We start from the raw sequence: 13,357 nt of genomic DNA on the forward strand, positions 1-13,357 counted from the left end.
CAGCTGATTTATTACTGCTGTACGCTGCAACTTGGGTCCGAAGTTGGCTACGTTAGCCTGCTACCAGATCAGGAAAAATTCTGGGCCCCTGGAAAACAATTCCCTCCCCCCCACCTCTGAAATCACCACACAATGTTAAAAATTAAGGGGAGGGGGGACTACATTTGACATGTTTTTGGGGATGGGCTTCCATTGTTTTATTTGGCTCAGTGCAGCCGGCAGCTAATGTGACATTTTCAGAATGTCACAGGCTGTTACTACAATTTCAGGCAGGAACTTAATAAAGTTTCAAATATTAGGAAAATATCTATAGATTTCAGCTGTTTAAAAAAAATGTATCTGCTATTACCATTTATACTGTAAGAATGTTGGCTCACCGTGACAATTTTGTTCACACTGCCCTGCTCTAAGGGGGCAACTGTCTGGGGTAGTAGGCAAGACGTAGCAAGCACGCAAGTTTACATTTGAGTAATATGTGTAGCCGACGGTATTTTTACCAGAAGTGTAGTAAATGGGAAGAGGCTCTATGAGAACACTAGTAGGATTTTCTGAAGCCCCCCCACCTCACCCTGGCTTTACTCCTAGGACACTGAGGACGACATTGTTTTCTCCTCTTCTCAGACAATTTGTTTAGTGTGAAAACGAGAGAAAGAAAGCGCGAGATAGAAGAGTGAGTCTTGTACTGGTCCTGTGGTGCTAGACCTTTATGTGGGGAACCAGCCTTCGAGGCCCAACAAAGCCCAGAAGAGAAGATGGCCCGGCTATGTGTGTCTGTTTGCTCTGAGGATTCACTGGCCCTCTCCATTGTGTCCCCAGGATAACAACACACCCAATCATATGAAAGGGAGGCAGCAGACGTCAAATAAAAATAAAGAAGAAGAGAAGGGGCCAAAACGCTAGCGACCGGCCAGCCTACCCCGTCAAAACACAGACTCACATTATGGGGTTCCATGTTCAGAGAAACCCCTGTTGATAAAAAGAAAAAATAGGGAGAAATGTACTAGCCGATGGGGGCCAGTTGTTTTAAAGGGTTGACGTTGGAGGTGCTGGGGGCGGTGGGCTGAGGGAGAGGGGAGACGGCCGGTGCTTTGTTTGAGACCCAGCCAGACCAGGGCTGTGTTCCAAATGTGTCCTAAATGTCACCCTATTACCTACATAGTGTACTACTTTTAACCGGAGACCTATGAGCCCTGGTCAAAAGTAGTGCACTACATAGGGGAATAGGGTGCCATTTGGGACTGAACCCAAGGCTGCTGGAGGGAGTCAGTCAGCCCAAGCAGGACACGTATTAACACTCCGGACGGACAGACAGACGGCTCCCTGGGGAAGGCTGATTATAACGGAGGCTGAGTGGGTCGCACTTTAACACCTAAAAACTCAATAGTCATTTGCTTGGCTAGCAGACGGAAACAAGACAGGCTGCCTGGAGTTTCCTACTGGGGCTTCACTATATACGTTCATATCTGCACAAAACCCAGATGAAGGCTCCACATTGGCTTTAACAGTAAACAAGTATTTTTATCAACTTCCACTGTCCCTCTGGAGTTGCTGAATTTCGTCTTCACTTTCACGGGGCAATTTAGGTTCATTTTAAAGTGATACAAAACGTACGTCACCATCAATCCTGCCTGATTGAGTAACAACAAGGAAAAGTGAACCATTGCCTCAGACTCAGGGTTAGCCCTTCCTTTTCAGTCTGTGCTGCCCAATACATTTGGCGGATTGTCTGGGAGCCCTCCGAGCAAGCTAAACTCCATCGAGATAGAAACGGAGGAAGTAATTCAAAACGCACAGCAGCACCCTGGCAAACTCTCGAACCTCAAACCGAAATTGGTTTGTGTTCCTATATCGTAGGCAGATGATAGAAACGCGTTATTTAGGGACAAGCCAGTATAAACAGCATGGACACTCCTCCCAGTGCTGAGAGTGTCCCACTGTGATTTATTTCTATGGTAGTAGGAGCCAAGATATCCTGGTCCCAGATCTGTTTGTGCTGTCTTGCCAACTGCTATGGTCTTTAACATATTGTCATGCCAAACATGACAACGACCATAGTAGTTGGCTATACAGCATAAACAGATCTGGGACCAGTCTAGAGCCAAGGTACTGAAGGTGGCTATCCTCCCAGTTAATGTGGTTTGGCTTGGGATACTGTACATGTGTCATAAAAGGTGAGGTGACCTGGCTGCCTCTCAGAGGTGCCAAGGTAGGTAGGTGACACAAATGTTATCCTGTCCAGTACCTGGTGTACATGTCTGGTAACAGGAGAGGTCTGTGACCAGGCTCTCTCTGCTGACCTTGTGGTTTATTTGTTTAGAGCCCAGAGAGATAAGTCTCTATTAAATGGTATTTTACATACCCAGCCCTTAACAATCCCCCTCCACACTAACCATTAACCATACATACATCTTAAAATGGCACCCTACACCCTTTTATAGTGCACTGCTTTTGACCAGGGCTCATAGGGCTCTAGTCAAAGTAGCGTAAATAGAGGGAATAGGGTGCCATTTGTGACATACCCCAACTCTAGAATTGGAAGGCAGGTTCGTTGAGCTCTAGCGTCTGTGAGGTGTTATCTGATTGGGGGACTTAATGGCTAACTGTTCTGCGTTGCAGACTGTTCTGTAGGTCACTGGCAGAAACTGGAGCAGAAAGCCACCATGTTCAGAAACACAGAATGAATAGTCATGAGCATTCTATAGATAGACACAGATGCACAAGAGCAGGTGGGGAGATAAGAACGAGGAATCTGGAGCAGAACTTGTTGCAAATACTGTACTTCATGACAAGAAAGTCATGGGGCGCTTACTAGACCTATTTCTCACTCCAGCTAGGTATTTGGATGAAACACAGATGGATGAAATGTGATCAGATCAGTACAACAGGAACTTTCTAGCTAGATTAAACGGACACTCGTCCTCATGAATGGAACGTGATCAGCTCTAACAGTACAGTACATGCATGGCCTTGTGCTTTTGTTGTTGTTGTTCCAAGGAGTACTTCCCATGGAAGATGTCAGCACTATTCAATATTGGTGCTAAAATCCCCTAATTTTACTTTAATGTGATCCCAGTAGCAGATTTCAGTTAGAAACACAACTTCAAATGACCTCTCATCTGGTTTGTGGTCTCGTTTAACCACTCTCTCTCTCAATAGGTAGCTCTCTGTGTCTCCCTGGGAGAATCTCAATTGTCCTCCGTCCTCTCATTGCCTCTTTTTGAGAAACGTCATCAAGTAGTGGAGGCGAGGAGAGGAAAGGTTTCATTGCATGAAATGAGACTCCTCCACTCACGTGTCACCAGGCAACTGACGTTTACAGGGATGAAATCCCATAATAACGTTGTGAATTGATCAAAACAAATGTCGCTAGTTGTGCAATACATTTTACAGATACAATGAGAAGTAGCGTATTGTTTTTAAATGTGTGTGAACAACAACTTTTTCAAAGGTGGGCTGGCGGATTTGAAAACACTTCTGAAGCGCGAGGATACTCTCGTGCATCCTCTGCCGAAGTAGGTAATTAAGGAGGGGAGCAGACTCCTATGTTTGCCTACTAACGAATTGACACTCTCTTCGACTACTTATCGGTTTCCGGGTCAAAGAGGAGTCGAGGAGAAGACAGATATTTTGCCCAATTCAGAATCTCCCCCTCCATTCTCTCTCCCTGCTTCGTTCGCTCTACCAGGAAATGAAAGTGAACAGTTTGAGGACAATGTTTCTCTTTCCTGTTGATTGGTTTCCATGTGTGTTGTAAAGGGAGGGGTATAGTGTAGCTGGGGGGGGGCGAGGCGCGGTTGCCAGGGTCAGATAAGATAATCCATATTTAAGCAGCACTCCCCCTCCCTCCTCTGTCCTTGTTTGTCACTGTCATCGGGCCTTCAGACCCAATATGTTTACATTTAATTAAACAAAGCACACAAACGTTACATCACTTCCAATAGCTATCAATAGCACAGCTGAATTGATTACCCTCAGCTCTGAAAAACAAGAGGAAGCATTAAACAGGAGCTTCATCTTCCCCCTCTGAAACTCATTACAGGCCAGAATGACTGATATGATTTTAAAGCTATGTCCACACGCCTACCTGGAATGGCAGCAGAGACCTCTAGTCATTAATCTAGATTAGATTGTCAGCCGTCAGTGGACAACTGACTATAATGTCGCTCATAGAGCTAATGGAGGATAGAAAGGGTATTGTTATCTGACAAAAACCTTATTACCTAGCTCAGGGCTCTCCAACCCTGTTCCTGGAGAACTACCGTCCTGTAGGTTTTCACTCCAACACTAATCTAGCGCACCTGATTGTAATAATTAGCTGGTTGAGAAGCTGAACCAGGTTAGTTACGACTGGGGTTGGAGTGAAAACCTACAGGAGAGTAGCTCTCCACGAACAGGGTTGTAGAGCCTTGACCTAGCTAGTTACCTGCCCCTTCAATGAATGGGGTTGTTTTAATGTTTAGCTTTGAATTGATATTTAACTCTGCTGAGGTACAGTGATTTTTTTTTTTTTTAATCAAGCAAATTGTGGAAAATATATCATATAAATCTTTCAGTTATAGAAGTGGAATGCCCTGGGGTTATTGCATACTATGTTATATTGCAAGTCAAGGATTGTGTCATCCAATGGCCTTCACCAGATTGTTCAATGATGTTGATGATTATTATTTCTATTTTATCTCTGCGTCAATAACAGTGACTTGAAACTCTTGCTGAATTAAGGATCACATATTGGTCTTTAGAGAGGAGAGAGAGCGAGAGCCTCATTATCCAATCTCATTTTTAATCATATTGCCAGTGAGACATATTTTTCAAATATATTTTTTCAATTGATTGGACACATTCTTGTGGGATTGTCCAAAAATATGCAATGGAATTGGTTTGGGTTAATAACTGAACTGGGCAAGGGTATTGTTCCTGTACTGTAATCGAGTGAAGAATGGAGTAATACATCTGTAATAGGATTTGTCCCAAATGGCTCCCTGATCCTAGTTGGGCTCCTGAGTGGCGCAGCGGTCTAAGGCACTGCATCTCAGTGCATCTCACTACAGACACCTTGGTTCGAATCCAGGCTTTATCACAACCGGCCGTGATTGGGAGTCCCATAAGGCGGCGCGCAATTGACCCAACGTCATCCGAGTTTGGCCGGTATAGGCCGTCATTGTAAATAAGAATTAGTTCTTAACTGACTTGCCTTGTTAAATAAAGTACTTTTTCAAAAGTACTAATACTTTTGACCCATTGACCCCAACTCTGACTATGTATGCATCCCAGGTAAGGGACCATTTGGAATGTATACATAGTCAGAGTTGGGGTCAATGGGAAATGTTTGGTTTCCTCTCCTTCCCAATAGATCATGGGTTTTGTCAGCCCTTTACTAAGGTGAAGAGTACCCTACCACCCTATTGATAATATAACCACACCGATGTAGTGTTTACCTCAATCGTTCTCTAGTTGAGAGCTGCTTTCTCTCTCTTTATTTGAGAGATTTTCTCATCTCATTGGAAACACCTGTCTGCTTTCACCTTGCGCTCCTATGTCTCAACCAGTTTGATGCTCTCAGTCGCATACACACACACACACGCGCGGTCACACTCGTTTGATGCTTTCAGTCAGTCAGTCCCGTCAGTAATGTACGGTAATATATTCCACTGACATTCTGCTGCATTATTGCCTCCAGATATTGTCTCATGTAGTGACATAGCGTTTGAATATTAAACGTGTCTCTTTGCCACGGGGTGTTAATACAGAATAACGTTCCCTACTGTCAGTTAAACTGCAGGCATGCTTTCATTGGTTAAGGTCAAGTTTCTGTCTGTTTGTGTTAGGAATGTGTCCAGCTGCACTCTGACTGCAAAGTCAGAAGTGTAGAGGAAAGGAGACTTGTTGGTTGGAAGCCTGTTCAGTGCATCATCCCTGTACTGCACTTTCAAGCTACAAGAGCTACTATTGTATCATTGCAGCGACTTCTCATCCTTCCTTTGCTGTACTTGTGGTAGCTGAGGTTGTTTCCAGTAGTTGTGCCTCTTTGGTGTTCAGGTGACCCAGCACGTACAAATATTTTCCTCCCACCGAATTCAAAGCCAAAGGGTCATATCAATGTGTCAATCAAATATAATGAGAACTGCTTTTTTCAGAGTGCCTTGTTAACAGTCCTAACGCTATTGTTGTTAGCTGACACCCTGTAGCTTCCTGAAGTACCAGTATGTTGCTGGTGATGTGCTGGCGTTCATAGTTACATTTATAGATACATTTTAGTGTCTGTGTGATGATGGATTATTGTGATGCAAGGGAGAATTCAATTAAGCAGTGGTGGGAAAAGTATCCAATTGTCTTACTTTAGTCAAATTAAAGATGCCTTCATAGAAAATGACTTAAGTGAAAGTCACGCAGAAAAATACTACTTGAGTAAAAGTCTAAAAGTATTTGGTTTTAAATATATTTAAGTATCAAAAGTAAACGTATACATAATTCAAATAGCTTATAATAAGAAAATCAGACGAAGCATTTGTGTTTAGTGAGTCCTCCAGATCAGAGGCAGTAGGGATGACCAGGGATGTTCTGTTGATAAGTGAGTGAATTGGACCACTTTCCTGTCCAGCTAAGAATTGAAAAGTAAAAAGTACATTATTTTCTTTAGGAATGTTGTGAAGTAAAAGTAGTCAAAAATATAAATTGTAAAGTACAGATAAAAAAACGACTTAAGTAGTACTTTAAAGTATTTTTACGTAAGTACTTTACACCACTGCAATTAAGTATCATCTCATTTAATTCATCTTATCTCTCCCTACAGCTTGCACCAAGCCCAGTGTGAGTTACGGGCCACCAGTCAGACAGAGCAAGGGGCCTCATATCTCAGTTCTCCATCCCAGACCCTCCAAACCAAGCCCCTCCAGCCCAGGGAAGCCCCCTCTGGTCTGGTCAGTCCCCCCCACCAGCAGCCCCTCCTGGCTCAGCTCCAGAGAATGGCCTCAGAGCACCAGAACACCCAGGCCCAGCTACAACACTCCCAAGAGACAGCGAGGGAGGCCAACGAGAAAGTACAGAAGTGAGTAGCTAACTAGAGTACAACTCTGGTTTTACAGACCCCTCCGTAATGACTAGCCCATGAAAAACTGCTACTAAATCAAATGTACTTTCTCGACATCTGAAAATGAAGGTCAAATCCACCACCGCCAATTTAGTTTCACTTAATATAGACACGTTTTTTTAACCCCCGCCATGTTGCCCCATGACAAGAATTTGGTAAACGCATGCTCCTCCCTAGCCCCTGCAACAGATTCCCCACCCTTCCCATCCCCAAATCCTTCTCACCCCCCCCCCCCCCCCCCCCATGACTCCTGCTGCACCCTACCCCCATCCTCTTGACTTGTGCTAGGGGTGTCCATGCTGAAGGATAGTTGGTTACTAGTTGTCTGGGAGGCCTTCTCTTCTCAGTCCCAGCCTGATCTCTGCTGCTCCTGCATCCTCCCACAGTCACACTGGGGCCACCCGCTCCCCGCTAAACAAACAGCAGTCGCCCTGCTCATCTATTTGCCTGGTGAATTAACAGGGGGGATGGTGATGGGGGGGTGACAGTTCTCAGCACTGGGAAAACTGAAAGGCTTCCCCCCCACACCCCTCAGATTGGGAGGGAGAAAAGAGGGGATTCTGGTTGGTATTGTATTTAAACGATCCTCACTGGAGGGCCTCCATTATGCTTGGAAGATCACACAGTGTCTTCTACAACCTTCACTCTAAATGTAAAAACTAACGCACACTTCCCGTATGAAGGCAACACTGGTATGAAGGCACTGAACTGGTACTGTTACTGATGTTCTGCACTTTTATGGAATTTTTTTTGACTACTGGTTCCTAGTGTAGGCCAACAAGGTAGTGTTAACAATTTCAGAGCATGGTCTGGGACTGGGACATCTTTCAGTCAGATCCTTTCCCAGAAAGAGGTCTGTCAGGGGGGTTAGATGTGTCAAGGTGTGGAGGGTGGGTAGAGACTGCGGCCCAGGCCAAGGATGAGCAGCAGCAGCATCAGAAGAGAGTCACACTCGACCGTTAACTGACCCCCAGATGGATGGCCCTGGTCCTGCTGGGATGCATCCCAGATGGCACCCTATTCTCTATAGTGCACTAGGGCTCAAGTCAAAAGAAGCTCATTATATAGGGAAATAGGGCACCATTTGGGTTGTGGTGGTGTGGGAGTCAGTGGGAAGCAGCGCTGACGAGGGCCCCGTCGCACGGCTGTGAGAAGAATGCACGAGGAGCCGAGTTACCTCGCTCTCTCCCCCCTCACCCCTCATCACCCCCTAGAGGACACGGCTTGCCAGAGGAAACGGAGAGGCGGCCCAGAATGTGGCACCTGAGTGCCGGGGGCTGACTGTCCTGCAGCTCCATTGATGGAGGGGCTGAGCAGAATGTCTAATGACCTATCTGAAGCTGCCTGCTGAATCAAAATTGGCCATGGAGGAGACGAAAGGACACAAAGACCCTTTTCATCAGGAGGTGGTGGTCCTCGCCCGCTAGTTACGGGCACGCTACTTACTGCTGTCTTTCTCTCCCTCTCTCATCATCATCATCATATCTCAGAGCCTTTGCTGCTCTACAGTGCTTTTTGTTTTACGTTACAGCCTTATTCTAAAAAAATGTTTAATTTTTTTTAAATGTCCTCATCAATCTACGCACAATAGCCCATAATGACAAAGCGAAAACAGGTTTTAAGATGTTTTTGCAAGTTTATAAAAATAGCATCAAATTGATCAGAAATACAGTGTAGACATTGTTAATATAGTAAATTACTAATGTAGCTGGAAACGGCAGATTTTTTATGGAATATCTACATAGGCCCATAATCAGCAACCCTCACTCCTGTGTTCTAATGTCACGTTGTGTTAGCTAATCCAAGTTTATGATTTTAAAAGGCTAATTTATCATTAGAAATCCATTTGCAATTATGTTAGCACAGCTGAAAACTGTTGTCCTGATTAAAGAAGTAATAAAACTGGCCTTCTTTAGACTAGTTGAGTATCTGGAGCATCAGCATTTGTGGGTTCGATTACAGACTCAAAATGGCCAGAAACAAAGCCCTTTCTTCTGAAACTCATCAGTCTATTCTTGTCTAGGACTTGCGAGGCGTCTGTTTCTCAAACTAGACACTCTAATATACTTGTCCTCTTGCTCAGTTGTGCACCGGGGCCTCCCACTCCTCATTCTATTCTGGTTACAGACAGTTTGTGCTGTTCTGTGAAGGGAGTAGTAAGATCTCGTAGCGTTGTACGAGATCTTTTATTTCTTGGCAATTTCTCGATTGGAATAGCCTTCATTTCTCATTTCTCAGAACAAGAATAGACTGATGAGTTTCAGAAGAAAGGGCTTTGTTTCTGGCCATTTTGAGCCTGTAATCGAACCCACAAATGCTAATGCTCCAGATACTCAACTCGTCTATGTGACCCCAAACTTGAGTTGGTGTTATGTAACTTTCTTATGAGTCATCGTTGTAACTGTTGAACATTGCATTTTCGATGCCATGTGTAACTGTATTCATTATTGATTATATACTGTATATGTATTGTTTAAACACTTTCTGAGCTTTAAAACCTTGATAAATACGAACAAGTGCACCATCCATCCAGTACAATGCACACTCTACTGAAACACTGGTAGCTTATATTTTACTGCTCTATTGCAAGAAGAGTCTAATTCGGCGTTGTTTAGAATGAATGCGAAGAGCTGCGTGTTTACTCCATCTTATTCCAGCTATAATTGTTGGTTTTGCGACACTGAATTCTTAATCAGGATTTATGTTTTCTCTGGCTGCTCCCCGGCGTGTGTGTTTGGGTTTACTGGCCACCCTTGGTAAACAGTGTTGTTCCAAATCCCCACCAGTACACCTTGGACAGAGACACACACTAGCTGGAACTGTCTAAACGTGACAGAGAGGCTAATGCATATATTTAAAAATGCAACGAGGGGCTGCACCATTTACACACAAGGGGGACAAGGTGTGTGTGTGTGTGTTTGTGTGTGTTTGAGGGGGGGGGGGGGGGGGGGGGATTTCTTGCCTCGTGTTCATGTTAACTAGTTAGGTGGGCCGTGTTTGCCTGTGTGTATCAGTGAGTGTTGGCCTGTGTGCGTGGCCTGTACATTCAGTGGCTGGAGTGTTTGCATGGCCTTTGTGTCTTGGACCTTTCTTAAACATTAGCAATCCTCTTGGCCTTATTTTCTCTCCCCATTGCTAATATGTTGATCTCTCCTCCACAGCAAGCTGATGTTACACACAGCGCTAGCCGCCGTGTCATCCTCACCACGCATAAATAAACACAGGTTTGTGGTGGCGATGACTCGCCATGTTGAGGAAAACAGATGGAGAATAACTTTCCCGGACAGACAATACCTGGGTCACACCACTCCCAGATGCTGCCTGATTACCAGCCAGTCGGTAGAAACCCTTGGCAAAGCAGATTGGCAGGTCACAGCTTAGACAGTCTCGCAGGCAGCGCAATTCTCTGGTTGCGTCCCAATAATCTCTCCATCCTGCTGAAGTGTGGCCTCGTTCACTACTCCCCACAAATTGAGTGTTTGTATGAGCTAGAGGGAGTTTCCATTTACCAGTCATTTCTTTTCAAATCCATGAAGGGAAGTGAACCAGTGCACACTTTGGGGGAAAGAAGAGATCATTTTGACGAACCCTCAGGCTCTTATCAGACCATTACAACTGAGCTGCTGAGGGAAAACAACTAGTGCACTGTGCTTCAAAGATGAGAAGACCGCACTCCCTCAAAAATATCAGCAATGGGTCTTTCTTCCTTGCCCCTCCTTGTGTAAAGGGGTTTGTTATTTCAGGGTGTGTGCGTGCGTGGCACATGCACAGTATCAGGAATTTAAGAATACTTCATCAACATCCACTCCCCCACCTTACAAGTCAAGGTTACATTTAAAAGGTAACTTTGATATAATAGACTGCACATGAATAGTTAGTTGTTTTAATAACTACAATGACTAAAGATTTAACTTGTGATTTTTGTTACGGTATATATGAAAAATCTAAGTGAAAATGATTTTTTTTGCAACTATTACAATACAGGAGCAGTGTAGCCTTTCCACTTGGGTCAAGTTTATTATTTCCATATCAGTGATGTCACGGGGAGGACGGGGGATAAGATTTTCATGGAAAGAGCTTTAAATCCTCACTCTATAACAAAAAGCCTGCTGTATGCTGGGGTTCAGTCCCGGCTTTCTATTCTAATTTCATTCACAGTTGGAGATTTTCCCTGTCTAAGTGCTCCCAAAGTTTTGAATTCTATGGAAGAAGAATGTTTGCACTTGGAAGAAAACTTCCATTGCTTCATCAACTATTAAAAGAACATTTATTTTCACATTTTGTTCACTCGTCACGATGTGCTTGTGTCCTTCATGATTGAAGGGCAATTTTTGCTACATGTAATCTAGTTAATTTCCTCCTATTTAGCACTATGCTCTTCACCTGTCCATGGTGCTCCTGAAGATCCCATTTCATTTGGCTTTATCTGATTCCCTTTAGTGATATTATAACCATGGAATTAAACTCAGCCAAAAAAGAAACATCCCTTTTTCAGGACCCTGTCTTTCGAAGATAATTCGTGAAAATCCAAATAACTTCGCAGATCTTCATTGTAAAGGGTTTAAACACTGTTTCCCAGGCTTGTTCAATGACCCATAAACAATTAATGAACATGCACCTGTCGAACAGTCATTAAGACACTTAACAGCTTACAGACGGTAGGCAATTAAGGTCACAGTTATGAAAACTTAGGACACTAAAGAGGCCTTTCTACTGACTGTGTGAATGTGCCTTAGGCATGCTGCAAGGAGGCATGAGGACTGCAGATGTGGCCAGGGCAATAAATTGCAATGTCCTTACTGTGAGACACCTAAGACAGCGTTACAGTGAGACAGGACGGACAGCTGACCGTCCTCGCAGTGGCTGTTCTGCAACGTGTAACAACACCTCCACAGGATCGGTACATCCGAACATCACACCTGTGGGACAGGTACAGGATGGCAACAACAACTGCCTGAGTTACACCAGGAACGCACAATCCCTCCATCAATGCTCAGATGGTCCGCAATAGGCTGAGAGAGGCTGGACTGAGGGCTTGTAGGCCTGTTGTAAGGCAGGTCCTCACCAGACATCACCTGCAACAACGTGGGCACACAAGCCCTCAGTCCAGCACAATCCCATCGTCGCTGGACCAGACAGGACTGGCAAAAAGTGCTCTTCACTGACGAGTCGCGGTTTTGTCTCACCAGGGGTGATGGTCGGATTCGCGTTTATCGTCGAAGGAATGAGCATTACACCGAGGCCTGTACTCTGAAGCGGGATCGATTTGGAGGTGGAGGGTCCGTCATGGTCTGGGGCAGTCTGTCACAGCATCATCGGACTGAGCTTGTTGTCATTGCAGGCAATCTCAACTCTGTGCGTTACAGGGAAGACATCCTCCTCCCTCATGTGGTACTCTTCCTGCAGGCTCATCCTGACATGACCCTCCAGCATGACAATGGAACCAGCCATACTTCTCGTTCTGTGCATGATTTCCTGCAAGACAGGAATGTCAGTGTTCTGCCATGGCTAGCGAAGAGCCCGGATCTCAATCCCATTGAGCACGTCTGGGACCTGTTGGATCGGAGGGTGAGGGCTAGGGCCATTCCCCCCAGAAATGTCTGGGAACTTGCAGGTGCCTTGGTGGAAGAGTGGGGTAACATCTCACAGCAAGAACTAGCAAATCTGGTACAGTCCATGAGGAGGAGATGCAAGCAGTACTTAACGCAGCTGGTGGCCACACCAGATACTGACTGTTACTTTTGATTTTGACCCCCCCCCCCCCCCCCCCCTTTGTTCAGGGACACATTATTCAATTTCTGTTAGTCACATGTCTGTGGAACTTGTTCAATTTATGTCTCAGTTGTTGAATCTTGTTATGTTCATACAAATATTTACACATGTTAAATTTGCTGAAAATCAACGCAGTTGACAGTGAGAAGACGTTTCTTTTTTTGCTGAGTTTATATTATCATTGAACGAGATAAAAACTTCTCAAGTCCTGTGAAATGTTCCTATTTGAAAATACACAAAATATTCTTTAGTCAAAGCCAATTTCCCTACATCTTTGACCATAACATAATTCCAGTTGGATGCTTTTTAACTAAATAGCTAGGAATATGAATATTGACTCTGGTAAAAAGAAAAGAAAAATACAACCCGCCAATAAACATGTGTAAAATCACATCCGTATTTCAGTAGCAGACCTATAATAGTCTGGATAGGTTAAAATTAGAATGTGTGATGATGACTGCATGTTTTGGCCAGCTTCACATGTCTTGTTTCCAGAGA

At 44.4% G+C, this 13,357-nt stretch overlaps 1 protein-coding gene across 6 annotated transcripts in view; it reads left to right on the top strand.

Annotated features, from left to right (window-relative positions):
• The window catches only part of mipol1 (mirror-image polydactyly 1), a 78,014-nt gene that overhangs the window by 63,067 nt on the left and 1,590 nt on the right, over nt 1-13,357 (top strand). For all 6 annotated transcript variants that reach the window (XR_016488924.1, XR_016488925.1, XR_016488923.1 and 3 more), the window contains one exon: nt 6,791-7,045. Coding sequence is in view for 3 of the 6 variants with exons in the window: in XM_021573945.3 (XP_021429620.2) it covers nt 6,791-7,045 (255 nt within the window). In the remaining 3 variants the exon portion in view is untranslated. The remainder of the gene's footprint in view (nt 1-6,790; nt 7,046-13,357) is intronic.

The sequence above is a fragment of the Oncorhynchus mykiss genome, chromosome 19 (assembly GCF_057628025.1).
Source record: "Oncorhynchus mykiss isolate SJ-2025 chromosome 19, ASM5762802v1, whole genome shotgun sequence".
NCBI classification, from domain to species: domain Eukaryota; kingdom Metazoa; phylum Chordata; class Actinopteri; order Salmoniformes; family Salmonidae; genus Oncorhynchus; species Oncorhynchus mykiss.